At 49.8% G+C, this 15,602-nt stretch overlaps 1 protein-coding gene and 1 long non-coding RNA gene across 2 annotated transcripts in view; one reads left to right on the top strand and one right to left on the bottom strand.

The window, feature by feature from the left end:
• LOC147107214 (uncharacterized) overlaps nucleotides 1-2,099 on the top strand; it is a 29,334-nt gene extending 27,235 nt beyond the window's left edge. The window contains exon 3 of the long non-coding RNA XR_015081059.1: nucleotides 1,562-2,099. This is a non-coding gene — a long non-coding RNA (uncharacterized LOC147107214). The remainder of the gene's footprint in view (nucleotides 1-1,561) is intronic.
• The window catches only part of LOC147107213 (leucine-rich repeat serine/threonine-protein kinase 2), a gene marked incomplete at its 5' end in the record, with an annotated part of 193,741 nt that overhangs the window by 57,859 nt on the left and 120,280 nt on the right, over nucleotides 1-15,602 (bottom strand). Inside the window, 3 exon segments of the mRNA XM_086007547.1 lie at nucleotides 9,039-9,196; nucleotides 13,170-13,282; nucleotides 15,158-15,526. Of these exon segments, the coding sequence (XP_085863673.1) occupies nucleotides 9,039-9,196; nucleotides 13,170-13,282; nucleotides 15,158-15,526 (640 nt within the window).

Genomic DNA, 15,602 nt, shown 5'->3' with positions numbered 1-15,602 from the left:
GTGTGACATTTTCACTTCACACTATCTGCCTTGGTGCTCTCTTTGAGTAAGATTGAGTCACGCTTGCTCGGGATCGATAACCCAAAACCCATTTTGTAGGAAGAAATGGGAAATTTGTCAACCTCATCCGTCTGAGCTGGATTCAAACCTTGATTACACGAAGGATGTTCCTGACCATCCAGTGTCCTGAGCCTATCGGACAGGGTGTTACTGACCACACTGACCGTCCAGTGTCCTGAGCCTATCGGACAGGGTGTTACTGACCACACTGACCGTCCAGGGTCCTGAGCCTATCGGACAGGGCGTTACTGACCACACTGACCGTCCAGTGTCCTGAGCCTATCAGACAGAATGTAACTGACCACACTGACCGTCCAGTGTCCTGAGCCTATCAGACAGGGCGTTACTGACCACACTGACCGTCCAGTGTCCTGAGCCTATCGGACAGGGTGTTACTGACCACACTGACCATCCAGTGTCCTGAGCCTATCAGACAGGGCGTTACTGACCGTCCAGTGTCCTGAGCCTATCAGACAGAATGTAACTGACCACACTGACCATCCAGTGTGCTGAGCCTATCGGACAGGGCGTTACTGACCACACTGACTGTCCAGTGTCCTGAGCCTATTAGATGGGGCATTACTGACCACACTGACTGTCCAGTGTCCTGAGCCTATCAGACAGAATGTAACTGACCACACTGACCGTCCAGTGTCCTGAGCCTATCAGACAGGGCGTTACTGACCACACTGACCGTCCAGTGTCCTGAGCCTATCAGACAGAATGTAACTGACCACACTGACCGTCCAGTGTCCTGAGCCTATCGGACAGGGCGTTACTGACCACACTGACCGTCCAGTGTCCTGAGCCTATCAGACAGAATGTTACTGACCGTCCAGTGTCCTGGGCCTATCAGACAGAATGTTACTGACCACACTGACCGTCCAGTGTCCTGAGCCTATCAGACGGGGCATTACTGACCACACTGACCGTCCAGTGTCCTGAGCCTATCAGACAGGGTGTTACTGACCACACTGACCGTCCAGTGTCCTGAGCCTATCAGACAGGGCGTTACTGACCACACTGACCGTCCAGTGTCCTGAGCCTATGGTGTTACTGACCATCCAGTGTCCTGAGCCTATCAGACAGAATGTTACTGACCACACTGACCGTCCAGTGTCCTGAGCCTATCAGACAGGGTGTTACTGACCACACTGACTGTCCAGTGTCCTGAGCCTATCAGACAGGGCGTTACTGACCGTCCAGTGTCCTGAGCCTATCAGACAGGGTGTTACTGACCACACTGACCGTCCACTGTCCTGAGCCTATCAGGCGGGGTGTTACTGACCGTCCAGTGTCCTGAGCCTATCAGACGGGGTGTTACTGACCGACAGTAAATGTGTGCTGGGATATTGATGGAGGTGGTCTGCCACAATCTGGCCATTCTGATATAAATTCGAATGATTACACTGCTTTGTGATTTCAGAGCGATTTGTATTAATTTATTAATTAGGGAATCTGAAACCAGTTACACTGTAATCAAAGTATTTTATCTTTATAGGAATTCCATCCTGGCTGTTAACCATTTCCAGTGAAAGTGACGGGAACATTCATTCCTTTCTGGAGTACATGGTTCGACCCAACGAGCTCTGCTTTATCCACGTTCCACAGCTGGACAATTTCACCTCTCTCCTCCCCCACCACCCAATCCAGACCCCACCGCCCAGCCTGTTCCCTGCGGAATCGCAACCCCCCCCCACATTGCTTGGCCAGTCTATGTTACACAGAGCTGCTCCAGGTGGCTGTGGCCCAGGGAGTGTTGGCGTTTGATGCTGTGAAATGTTTCCTGGAAGATTCATCAGCAATGGGACAATGGGGGAGACAACCGAGCTTGTTCCATTCTTTGGAAATCTTTGGTTTGTACAAAAAGAAGTTTTAATCAGATACAATATTAATGACCATTTGAATATATTTGTTGAGGCTCCTGAACTTCTGTTTCCTCCCCCCGCCCCTGCCCCTTGATCTCTCCAGGTCAAGCACCAGCTGAGGCCTAGCGAATGATCAAGGAACCAATCCCCCCAGTGGCTCAGTGAAGCAGGCCGCAGGGGGGGGGGGGAGGCGGGGGGAGCGTATGTAAAGGGCCTCCATCTGATGGGGGATGGAGGGGGTCGGGCGGGGCATCGAATGGGGGGGGCCCAAGAGAGATCAGGGGAGGAGGGGAGAAGATCGGGAGGGCACCGGATCACAGGTTGGGGCCGATCGCAGTCGGCGGGGGGGGTCCTATCGCTGTGGGGGGGTGTTCACAGGTTAGCTTGGGGGGCTGGGGACGGGTGGAGAAGCACTCCTGGCCCACAGGCAGTGCTGGAAAAGCTCTTACCTCTTCCATGCAGCAGTCCTCGCCTCCCTTCAGCTGCCGGGTTTCCCGAGGCCTGGGTAACCGGGCCAGCCAGAGTTAAAAAGAAAAAAACCTCAGGCACGCAGCCTCATTAAAATATTTAAATCAGCGTCCTGACTCCTGCGACCCCGTCCCGCCTCTGTTAAAACTGGAAGTGGGCGGGTTCGAAGAGGGTTGGGTTCACGTTTGAGATTTTTTACATTTTACCTTCCCACTCGACCCAAACCCGTCCGTTTGTTGGGGTTAAAATTCCCTCTTTCTTCGAGTGTTAATTGTTACTGAACCGTTGCACAGTTTGATGTAAATATAGATATTCTGCTTTCAGTTCCTTAGTACTGGGTGTGAGAGTGTTGGCCTGTGGCACTGGCTGGATCCGACACTGTCCTCTTCCTGTTTCCATCCGATTCATTTTCCAATTCACAAATTCCAGTGACCTTTCACCTGGGCTACCCGTTGCTTGCTATTGTCACCAGTCGATATGATTGTTTTTACAACCAATAAGCCATGTTATCGCAATATTAAACCCCACCTTGGACTGATTGTGCTTTTCTTAAGACACACCGGGGGTGTAATTCGTCCCGTGCTCACTGACCAACATCGGCTCCTGGTCCGGCAACACCTCGATTTCAAAATTCTCATCCTTGTTTTCAAATCTCTCCGTGACCTCGCCCCTCCCTATCTCTGTAATCTCCTCCAGCCCCACAACCCCCCGAGATCTCGGCGCTCCTCCAATTCCGGCCTCTTGAACATCCCTGATTTTAATCGCTCCGCCATTGGCGGCCGTGCCTTCAGCTGCCTGGGCCCCGAGCTCTGGAATTCCCTCCCTAAACCTCTCCGCCTCTCTCCTCCTTTAAGATGCTCCTTAAAGCCGTTGGCGAAGCTTTTGATCATCTGTCCTAATATCTCATGTGGCTCGGTGTCAAATTTTGTCTGGTAATCGCTCCTGTGAAGCACCTTGGGACATTTTACTGTGTTAAAGGCGGTGTAAAATACAAGTTGTTGTGCAGCAGTGCGAAATGGCGATAGCGAGTCGGCGGGTGTAGGATGGGTTCACAATTTGCTATCGCCCGAGATAACCGAGATAATTTCACTCCCACTGTTTTAATCGGACTCTCCACCCTGTTTTGATGAAGTTGCTGATTTGAGTCTTAGTTTTAGCTTGTTTGAATTTTGTCGATCTGTATTTTCCTGCACACTGTCGATTTGTTAAGTCAGTGTCTGCAGGTATTGTATTGTTGCAAACTCACTCATGGCATCGGCACCGTGACAACAGGAAGCTCTGGGCTGGGAGACGGGTTCAAACCCCACCTCGCACACCAGATTACTGACCATTATGAACGCATTTTAAAAAATAACGCTCTCTTGTCTGTCTGTAACCTGCTCCCTTGGCTTAGTGTGAAAATAAAAGTTAATGAAGGAACTGCTTTTCTCACCAGTTTTTTGTGTTTTTAAATATTGTCGGCATTGCTGTCTCGTGATAATGTTCGCTATGGAGCTGTTGGCTGAAGGAAGGTGAGGTACTGCCAGGGTTAATGTTTGAAGGATGGGATTTAGCTGCTTCACCCTGAAACTGGAGAATGGAGATAAAGATGAATAGACATTCGAGCTTGCAACATACTTCTTCAAGTGTGAGCCCAAATTGAACAGATATATAGGCTCAGGATTTTTTTAAATTCCTGCATGGGATGTGGGCATCGCTGGCAAGGCCAGCATTTATTGCCCATCCCTAGTTGCCCTCGAGGTGGTGGTGAGCCGTACAACTGACTGAATTGCTACATTTCAGAGGGCAGTTAAGAGTCGACCACATTGTTGTGGTCTGGAGTCACATATCGGCCAGACCGGGTAAGGACGGCAGATTTCCTTCCCTGAAGGACATCAGTGAACCAGATGGGTTTTTACGACAATCCGGTAGTTTCATAGTTACCATTACTAACACTAGCTTTTTATTCCAGATTTATTTAACTGAAAAGTTAATTCAGCTGCCGTGGTGGGATTTAAACTCATGTCTCTGGATTACTAGTCCAGTAACAGAACCACCATGCTGCCATCACAGCTCCGGGAGCAGTCGCTGTGCTTTGTCTCCATGAGCTGTACAAAGGCTCGCCAACTCTGATTAGACGTAGTCATCCGTTCCCAGCCTGCCCAGTCAAAACAGCCTCATCTCCCAGCTCCAATATTTTTATTAGTAGTAAACAAAAATATTGAAATAAAATGGGAAAAGACTGGGGGGGGAGAGCGGGGGGACACGGGGGGGGGGGGGGAAAAGAGAGCGGGGGGACACTATGGGGACACGGGGAGGAGCGGGGGAAGAGAGCGGAACACTGGGGGGGGTGGGGGGAGTGGGACACTGGGGACAGTTCTGGTCTCCGTCCCTAAGTGCTCGATGCATAAACATTCCAGCTTAATGATACAAAATGGTATTACTGAATTGAAGAAAACACAGGACTTGTAATTTTTACTCCTATGTTTTAATAAACCCTAATAAAAGTTTTAACAGCAACATATATATAAAAATGCAAAGATACAGAAATGGAAGAATATTTACACTTCAAGAGCCAGGAAAGTGTTCAGGCTTTGCTGGACGGAGTTACAGTTTTTGCAAGGTGCGGAGATTGACGGGACTCGAGCGGGATTGCAGCAGTGTTTCCCCAATCGAAGGAGCCCTGATGGTCAGTGAACCAACAAATGCCCTTTGGAATGTGCCCCTCGTTCATTCTGCTCCCCCTCCCCCTCTCTTATATTCGGGTGCCACTAAATTCAGTCAGCACAGCTCCTGGGTGCATAGGGTGCTCCTGTTCCCCCTTGGAGACGCCGACACCTGGATTACAACATGTGCTGAATGTGGCTTCGATTGGGATCGCTAGCTTACACCCAAACCAAGAACCACTCCGAATCTGGAGTCAATACCACAGAAGTGGCACTTTTCTAAAATGAATTCTCGGTATTGAATTCATAGATGGCCTGATATCTTCGCAACTCAATAAACTCCCTCCCTAAATATTTGTTTGGGAAATGGAGTAATCGTGTTACCAACATCTGGTAGAACGAGTTAGCTTGTTTTGGGATCTATGATCCCATGACTGTGCGTAGAACAATCCACCATCCCCATTAACGAGAACCTATTCCATTCCCAAAGCCAATTGGGATCCCTGATCAGACCTATTTTCCGAGTGGCTGTGTAACCAAAGCGCGACTGTCTGCCAGTTGCCCCAGCGGCCGCGACACAACCTGCCCCTGGCTAACATGACCAGCAAACTCAAATGGAATCCAATCGGCTTTTACTTGACCCGCTTTTTAAGTGACCTTTCCACCGAAAACGTGTAAACCACGCGCGAAGTCGCAAGCCAATCCGCGGATCTGTTCAGAACATCAGAATCAGGAGTCATCGGCCATACGGCCCCTCGAACCTGCTCTGCCATTCAACCTCAACTCCACTTTCCTACCCCATCTCCATATCTCTCGATTCCCAAAAATCTATCGATCTCTGTCTTGAATATACTCAACGATTGAGCCTCCACAGCCCTCTGGGGTAGAGAATTCCAGAGATAACCCCCTCTCCCCCCAGGGTCAACGTTAAGCGAAGTCGGGCGGGGTTTTAACGGGCAATTGATCCACTAAATCGCCGAAAGTTAAAATCAGCGGTGTGGAGAGGAGTGTTAAACCATTCGTTCTAAAATATCAATGATCTGCGAGATTAAATAGAACAAAATGGTACTTTTGTGCAAATTCTTGTCTAGAAAAGTGAACAATCATTAATATACTTGGGGGAAAAATTTGGTGTCGCCCCTTTTGGGGTACTAATGTCCCCGGGGAGCCCCGAAAAAGTTAGCGCCCCCACACCTGAAACTGAGTGTTAGCGCCCCAAGCAGGAGGCGGGGTTACTGGAAGCGCCCCCCCCCCCCCCCCCCCCCCGTCCTTCCTGGGGAGTTACAACTGAATATCGTGGCCCCACGCGCTTCGGCACAGAGCGCCGCGATACTGCAGACCTCCCTCCCCTGATTAAAGGGGAGGGGCCTCGCCCTGCCGGACCACCGGGGAGCGGGTGCCGGGAAAGCAGCCTGGCACTCGAGAGGAGCGATGGCGGCCAGCACCCCGAGAAACAAAGGGGCGGGGGGGGGGGTCAGTCGGCCCCAAAAAATAGCTGCCTGACACCTGCCCTTTAACTTGCGCCGCCGCGGCTGCAAAAACGCCCCCTGACCCTGTCGGACATATCGTCCGGCGATAGGTATGGGGGCGCTACCCACGTTTGCGAGCGGGGAGCTGGCTGCGGCGATGACATCATCGCGTAGCACCATGGGGCGCTACCGGCGCCGTTAACCTCCCGCTGAATTTTGCGGGAGGCATTAGCGGCGCCGCGCCCGGGGGATTTGCGCTCCGTTGGCGCTAACAAGAGGCGCAAATCATCCCAATTTTTGCCCCTTACGCCGCCGCTGCCACCATCACACAATGCTGATCGGGGCAGTGCAGTCCATGAGCTTATTGCAGTACACAATCAGCTCCTAATTCACAGTTTAAAAGGCCCTTAAATCGTTTGTTGTAAAGAGTACTTCCTGTAACTGTAGCTCTCGGAAGCCCCAGGAGCGCGGTTACAGTTTCTGAATTCAGTTATCGATGGCCAGCACCAGTCAACCCTTCGATCCATGACGTGGCTCGGTTTTAGTGCTTTAACATTTGTTTCAAAGTCAAAAAGGGTTGAAATTTTCAATAAAATATTAAACTAAATAAAAAAATAAATAATGACCAAACCTGAAGCCTACACCAGAGTTCCTGACTCTTTTATGATAGCCGCTGCCTTAAAACGAATCTTTGGATATCAGCCTGTGGATGTTTAATGTGTTTGTGTGAAATTTCTCCCCCTGTACTTTAACAGGCGCTGCCTCACTCCGATAAAGGGGGTCACGCCCGCTGTTTTCAGCAGATAAGAACTCATCATCGAATAGCACAGCACATAAAGAGGCCATTCGATCCATACAAACACATTACGACTTCAGAAGCTGATATCTGGAGAGGCGATATTCAGGGCGCGGACTGGAATCTCTCCCCCTCCCTCAGCACAGCCCCTGAACCGAGAGATTCCTCGCCCGACAGTTTATCCAATAGCCCCAAAGGAACATCTCCCAAAACAGTAACCTGCTTTTTTTTTTTCTTTAAACAGACACGGACGACCTTCTGAGTGTTTCTAGAATTTTCTGCTTTGTTTCAGATTTCCAGCATTTGCAGTTTCCCCCCCCTCTTTAATCTCAAGTTAAGGGCATCAGGGATTACTTTATGGTTAATAATATTAAAAGTTGGTGGACTGCAACAAGTCCTTGTGTGAGAGTGTGTGTGAGTGAGAGTGTGTGAGTGAGTGTGAATGTGTGAGTGAATGTAAGTGAGAGAGAAAGTGAGTGTGTGTGCGAGTGCATGTGTGAGAGAGTGTGCGCGTGAGTGTGTGTGAGCGAGAGTGAGTGCGTTTCCTCTCCCAGAAATGGGGCTGAGAGACTTTAACAAAAAAATAACTTTTCTTAGAAATGTGAATCACAAGGAGAAAAGTCCGATTTTTCAGCTCACTCGCTGGTGATTAGTTCCGACCCTCGATCTAACAAAAGGGCGATGCCATCAACAGAGACACACCAGGCTGAACGTTCTGTGGCCCCGATCCCCAGGGACCACCTGGCACCCAGTCACTGGCCTATCAGAGTCTGCGCAGGGCTGGCACCTCTGATTGGCTGTATTGCTGGAGGAGTCATCACATGACCTCCCACCTCTAACCGCCCCACCCGGTTAAACAGCCTCTTCTCTCCACCCCCCCCCCCCTCCAGCCCCCATCTCAAATATGAAGGATTTAAAATTTACAAAAATAGTTAATTTTATAAATAAAAAATCACAATTCTTTAAATATATTTCTTTTGACCATTTTCCATAAAAAAGCCCCAAGCTGGTGAGTGAAAAGAATTTCAAATGTAGCCGTGTTCCATACAGTTCTAAATTTACCGCCCCATTTCTTGACCACGTGCTTTATCTGGTCATTATCACAGAGCGGTTTATGGGATCTTGCTGTGCGCAAACTGGCTGCTGCGTTTCCCTACACTACGACAGTGACTGCACTTCAAAAAAAAGTACTTCATTGGCTGTGAAGTGTTTTGGGACATCCTGAGGCTGTGAAAGGCGCTGGAGAAATGCGAGACTGTCTTTCTTTCTGGTGGCCCCACGAGGTACACACACACCAGCTCAGTTTCCCTTCCTTTACCGAGATTATTTTCTGCCTTTAATGGAAACGGAGTGGGACAGGACGTTGTGTGGGTTTGAACCCATCCTCCCAATGTCGCTTTCGTTTATTAAGCAAGAACTTTGTGATGGGGAACAACTTCTGATCAGACTTGTCGAACCCTGGCGACGGCCCAAAAAGATTGGTAACTAAAATGAAGCAAAGTGCAGTCGGCAGGAGCACCCCGTCGAGGGGTAGAAGATGAAGTTTAAGATTTGTCCAGAGATTTAAAAACAGCGACAAGTTCTAGAAGATTCTTCTGGATAAGAATTTTCAGAAATGGGACAGAATGTTTTGTAGCTACACGGTGAGGTGGGATTAAGACCAGCCCCTCTCGCGATAAGCTGGCAGTCTCGATGTTTGATGTCTATCCTGCGGCTCCAGTGCTGATTCTACTACAGATCCACTTCCATGCTGTCCAATTCTTTGATTAGAGCCTGGAAGTTGTCAAAGGAGGAGTTGGAGAGCTGCAGGCTGACATTCTCACTGTTCAATGATGAGGCACCCTGTTGATGAGCCAGTTCAATCAGCCAGGAGCAGGCTCGAGGGACAACCTGACGGTTCCAAACAAAGAGAGAGAGTGAGTTGGAGAAATGAGGGTCGGCCGCTCAAAGGAAAAACAAAATTGAATAAAGCTGCGGTGTTTCTGTGGTGAAGGAGGTCAGCCAGCAGTGATTGTAACCAACCTTCCCGCAGCAGTCTGGAGGTCCCCTGCAGGCCACTCACCGGCTCTTACACTGGAGAAACTGCGCCTGTGCGGTAATCTGAATAGGCCACGCAGCCAGTTAAAGGCACCGCGCACCAAAAAATAACAGGGAGCACTGATTGTAACCCCACTGTGTCACCAATTGAGGGGTCATTGTAATGGGATCGGATCAGCGTCTATTTTACTCTCACTTGAAGTCAATCCGATCCCACTGGATGAGTTAGGTTACAATTTTTAATATTTGTTCCTGGGATCTGGGCGTCGCTGGCAAGGCCAGCATTTATTGCCCATCCCTAGCTGCCCTCGAGAAGGTGGTGGTGAGCCGCCTTCTTGAACCGCTGCAGTCCGTGTGGTGAAGGTGCTCCCACAGTGCTGTTAGGGAGAGAGTTCCAGGATTTTGACCCAGCGACGATGAAGGATCGGCGATATACTTTCAAGTCAGGATGGTATGTGACTTGGAGGGGAACACCACCTGCATTTGTCCTTCTAGGTGGAAGAGGTTGCGGATTTGGGAGGTGCTGCCGAAGAAGCCTTGGTGAGTTGCTGCAGTGCATCTTGTAGATGGTACACACTGCAGCCACAGTGCGCCGGTGGTGGAGGGAGTGAATGTTTAAGGTGGTGGATGGGGTGAATGTTTGCGAGGTGCTGCGGAAGAATCCATTCTGGCCGGGGAGTCAGCCAGCGATTGAAATCACCATGACATCACACTGCTGTGGGCGGGAATCTGACAGAACTCCTGCCAGAAGGCGAAGTCCCCACAGGCAGCGCCTCCAGATTCAGGTTTACTGATTTAGAAAAGCCATTTTTAAAAATAAATTTTTGAAAACCAAACCAAGGAAACGGCCCAAGATCTGTCATTGTATCGGCCCATGGCTCAGTGGGCAGCACCCTCGCCTCAGAGTCAGAAGTTCGTGGGTTCAAGTCCCACTCCAGAGACTTGAGCACAAAAATCTAGGCTGACACTCCCGGTGCAGTACTGAGGGAGCGCTACGCTGTCAGAGGGAGCGCCGCACTGTCGGAGGGACAGTACTGAGGGAGCGCCGCACTGTCGGAGGGACAGTACTGAGGGAGCGCTGCACTGTCGGAGGGGCAGTACTGAGGGAGCGCTGCACTGTTGGAGGGGCAGTACTGAGGGAGTGCTGCACTGTCGGAGGGGCAGTACTGAGGGAGTGCTGCACTGTCGGAGGGGCAGTACTGAGGGAGTGCTGCACTGTCGGAGGGGCAGTACCGAGGGAGCGCCGCACTGTCGGGGGACAGTACTGAGGGAGTGCTGCAGTCGGAGCGGCGGTACTGAGGGAGTGCTGCACTGTCGGAGGGGCAGTACTGAGAGAGCGCCGCACTGTCGGAGGGGCAGTACTGAGGGAGTGCTGCACTGTCGGAGGGGCAGTACTGAGGGAGTGCTGCACTGTCGGAGGGGCAGTACTGAGGGAGCGCCGCACTGTCGGAGGGGCAGTACTGAGGGAGGCACTGTCGGAGGGGCAGTACTGAGGGAGTGCTGCACTGTCGGAGGGGCAGTACTGAGGGAGCGCCGCACTGTCGGAGGGGCAGTACTGAGGGAGGCACTGTCGGAGGGGCAGTACTGAGGGAGGCACTGTCGGAGGGACAGTACTGAGGGAGCGCCGCACTGTCAGAGGGGCAGTACTGAGGGAGTGCTGCACTGTCGGAGCGGCAGTACTGAGGGAGCGCCGCACTGTCGGAGGTGCTGTCTTTCGGATGAGACGTTAAACCGAGGCCCCGTCTGCCCTCTCAGGTGGATGTAAAGATCCTATGGCACTATTTTGAAGAAGAGCAGGGGAGTTCTCCCTGGGGCCAATATTTATCCCTTAATCAACATCACTAAAGCAGATTATCTGGTCATTATCACATTGCTGTTAGTGGGATCTTGCTGTGTGCAAATTGGCTGCCGCGTTTCCTACATTACAACAGTGACAACACTTCAAAAAGTACTTCATTGTCTGTAAAGTTCTTTGGGACGTCCTGGGGTGGTAGAAATACAAGTCTGTTTTTTACTGGATGGCATCATTTAAATGGCGGATAAATAAGTTTCTCGATGCATCATCACACGAGTGTCTATCAGTTTAAAACCTGCACCTGCTGAAAATCGCAGAGTTGAGTTACAAAGAATGTACAGCACAGAAACAGGCCATTCGGCCCCACTGCTCCGTGCCGGTGTTTCTGCTCCACACCAGCCTCCTCCTACCCCTCTTCATCTCACCCCATCAACACATCCTTCGATTCCTTTCTCCCTCGTGTGTTTATCCAGCTTCCCCTTAAATGCATCGATACTATTCGCCTCAATCACTCGAAGAGCCCTTCATTGCCTGTAAAGTGACATCAGTAGTGGGAAATTGCTAGAATCTATTATTAAGGACGTGGTAACAGGGCACTTAGAAAATAATAATAGGATTGGGCAGAGTCAACACGGGTTTATGAAAGGGAAATCATGTTTAACAAATCTGTTTGAATTTTTTGAGGTTGTAACTAGCAGAATAGATAAGGGGAACCAGTGGATGTGGTGTATTTGAATTTTCAGAAGGCATTCGATAAGGTGCCACACAAGAGGTTATTAAACAAAACTAGGGCTCATGGGATTGGGGGTAATATACTAGCATGGATTGAGGATTGGTTAACGGACAGAAAACAGAGAGTAGGAATAAAGGGGTCATTTTCGGGTTGGCAGACTGTAACTAGTGGGGTACCGCAAGGATCAGAGCTTGGGCCTCAGCTATTCACAATCTACATCAATGATTTGGATGAGGGGACCAAATGTCATATATCCAAGTTTGCTGATGATACAAAGCTGGGTGGGAATGTAAGTTGTGAGGAGGATGCAAGGAGGCTTCAAGAGGATATAGACAGGCTAAGTGAGTGGGCAAGAACATGGCAAATGGAATATAATGTGGAGAAATGTGAAGTTATCCACTTTGGTAGGAAAAATAGAAAAGCAGAGTATTTTTTAAATGGTGAGAGATTGGGAAATGTTGGTGTTCAGAGGGACCTGGGTGTCCTTGTACACGAATCACTGAAAGTTAACATGCAGGTACAGCAAGCAATTAGGAAAGCAAATGGTATGTTGGCCTTTATTACAAGAGGATTTGAGTATCAGAGTAAAGACATCTTACTGCAATTATATAGGGCCCTGGTGAGACCACACCTGGAGTATTGGGTACAGTTTTGGTCTCCTTACCTAAGGAAGGATATACTTGCCCTAGAGGGAGTGCAACGAAGGTTCACCAGACTGGTTCCTGGGATGGGGGGATTGTCCTATGAGGACAGATTGAGTAGACTAGGCCTATATTCTCTAGAGTTTAGGAGAATGAGAGGTGATCTCATTGAAATATACAAAATTCTTACAGGGCTTGACAGGGTAGATGCAGGGAGGATGTTTCCCCTGGCTGGGGAGTCTAGAACCAGGAGTCACAGTCTCAGAATAAGGGGTTGGCAGTTTAGGACTGAGATGAGGAGAAATGTCTTCACTCAGAGGGTGGTGAATCTTTGGAATTCTCTACCCCAGAGGGCTGTGGAGACTCAGTCATTGAGTATATTCAAGACTGAGATCGATAGATTTTTGAATATTAAGGGAATCAAGGGATATGGGGATAGTGCAGGAAAGTGGAGTTGAGGTCGATGATCAGCCATGATCTTATTGAATGGCGGAGCAGGCTCGAGGGGCCGAATGGCCGACTCCTGCTCCTATTTCTTATGTTCTTAAAGCTCTTTGGGATGTCCTGAGATTTGAAAGGCGCTCTAGAAATCCAAGTTCTTTCCATCTTTACAGAAGTTTCCCGACATCCCGATTGGATTGGTGAAGACTTTCTTACCTTGACAAGGATGAGTTTCTTCTTCGGATTTCCCTCCAGGAAGTGTTGTCCGAAGCACAGGTATGTGGAGCAGAGCGGCACTCCGCGTTTCTGCTGCATGTACTCGACAATATCTGAAGCAAAAGACACCGTATTTTAGTCGTTTGTTTTTAAAGAATTATTAACAGATTTAGTGAATGGACAAAACTGTGGCAAATGGATTTCAATGTTGACAAATGTGAGGTCATCCACTTTGGACCTACAAAGGATAGAACAGGGAACTTTATAAATGGTGAAAGGCAAAAAATCAGTGGAGGTCCAAAGAGACTTGGAGGGTCCAGGTACATCGATCATTAAAAGGACATGAACAGGTACAGAAAATAATCAAAAAGGCTAATGGAATGCTGGCCTTTATATCGAGAGGACTAGAGTACAAGGGGGTAGAAGTTATGCTGCAGCTGTACAAAACCCTGGTTAGACCACACCTGGAGCACTGGGAGCAGTTCTGGGCACCACACCTTAGGAAGGATATATTGGCCTTGGAGGGAGTGCAGCGTAGGTTTACCAGAATCATACCCGGGCTCCAAGGGTTAAGTTACGAGGAGAGATTACACAAACTAGGGTTGTATTCCCTGGAATTTAGAAGGTTAAGGGGTGATCTGATCGAAGTTTTCAGGATAATAAGGGGATCATAGAAACATCGAAAAATAGGAGAATTCGGCCCTTCGAGCCTGCTCCGCCATTCAATATGATCATGGCTGATCCTCTATCTCAATACCATATTCCCACTCTCTCCCCACACCCCTTGATGCCTTTGTGTCTAGAAATCTATCTATCTCAGATAGAGAGAAACTATTTCCGCTGGTTGGGGAGTCTCGGACTAGGGGGCAGAGTCTAAAAATTAGAGCCAGACCTTTCAGGAGTGAAATTAGGAAACACTTCTACACACAAAGGGTGGTAGAAGTTTGGAACTCTCTTCCGCAAAGGGCAATTGATGCGAGATCAATTGTTAATTTTAAATCTGAGATTGATAGCTTTTTGTTAACCAAAGGTATTAAGGGATATGGGCCAAAGGCGGGTAGATGGAGTTAGATCACAGATCAACCACGATCTCATTGAATGGAGGAACAGGCTCGAGGGGCTGAATGGCCTCCTCCTGTTTCTATGTAAACACGGGCTGATCATTTAAATATTAAAATGAGGCACACAGCCTTCATTTTAACAGAGATTCTATTTTAACCCACGTTGGTCGTGTTTCCCAGGCCTCGGGAAACCCAGCAGGTGAAAGGAGGCGAGAAGAGCTGACTCCATGAGGCAAGGGCCTTTCCAGCACTGCTCGTGGGCCAACAAGCTACCCAGCAAATCCCCCACCCCCCCCGCGAACATGGCCCCCCCCAGACCACCAGCGGACCTCCCACCGAGATTCAAATCACCCTCCCTACAATCACCCCCCCCACAATCAGCCCCCCCCACAATCACCCCCCCCCACAATCAGCCCCCCCCACAATCAGCCCCCCCCCCACAATCAGCCCCCCCCACGATCCCTCTCACTCCCCCAATACACTTACCTTAAAGGAGCCCTGCAGTTACTAAGTGTCGGACATTGGGGAATCCCCTTCTTCCAGATTCCCCGACCTCACACTTGCCCCCCTCCCCACACACAACTCGCCTCCAGGAGAAGATCCAGGCCATTGTGTTGTTGTGGAATCTTCGCTCTCTTCCCCTTGGAGAAGAGAGTGAAGCATTGGGAGGATTCTCGGGCGGATTAGCACAAGTGAAAGCCAGAGAGTCGCAATGGGGAAGTGGCATTGTGGCAGGCTGTGTGCGGGGCACGTGGGTGCAAAGATATGAACCATGGCCTGGCCACCAAGAGGGAAGGGACCCCGGAGACCTCTCCAAGGGGAGGGAGGGGACTGGGAGAGCGGGTCGTCTCTCCAGCAGTCGGGATTTGCGAGGAAGCCTGAGCCACCTAACATTCTACAACAGAAACCAGCCAACCAGCAGCTCACCCATGAGGAAATCTCGCAGGCTGAATATTTTGGTCTCCTCATTTCGCTTCAGCTTCTCTGAATCCTGATTCTCCGAGGGCTCGGAGCGGGAGCAGAACACTTGGCACTTTCCCAGTCTCCTGCCGTACAGGCCTCCATTCTTACACCGCAGGAGAAACCCTCCTTCCATGTTCGACAAGAGACGATTGGTGAACTCCTTCTGCTTGTGATCAATTATCTCCTCGGTACTTGGGAACTGGATCTGCTGGAGGTTGGCAAATGTCTCGTCCTCCTGATTGTGATAGAAGCGGCAGCCCAGATCATTGCTCACTGTGGTGTGAAGGACCTCTTTGCCTCTGTAGTAAATGGTAATGTCTAGGTCTCTTGTATCTGTATAAAAAGAGGAAGAGGTTTAATCAGCAAACTGCTCGGATTATGCCGTGCGGTAATCTGTTTGAGAGATAAT

This window comes from Somniosus microcephalus, chromosome 15, assembly GCF_052327205.1.
Source record: "Somniosus microcephalus isolate GS21.2 chromosome 15, FLI_Smic_1.0, whole genome shotgun sequence".
NCBI lineage: Eukaryota > Metazoa > Chordata > Chondrichthyes > Squaliformes > Somniosidae > Somniosus > Somniosus microcephalus.
Note: the sequence above shows the minus strand (reverse complement) of the source record. Positions and strands in the feature narration are given on the sequence as shown.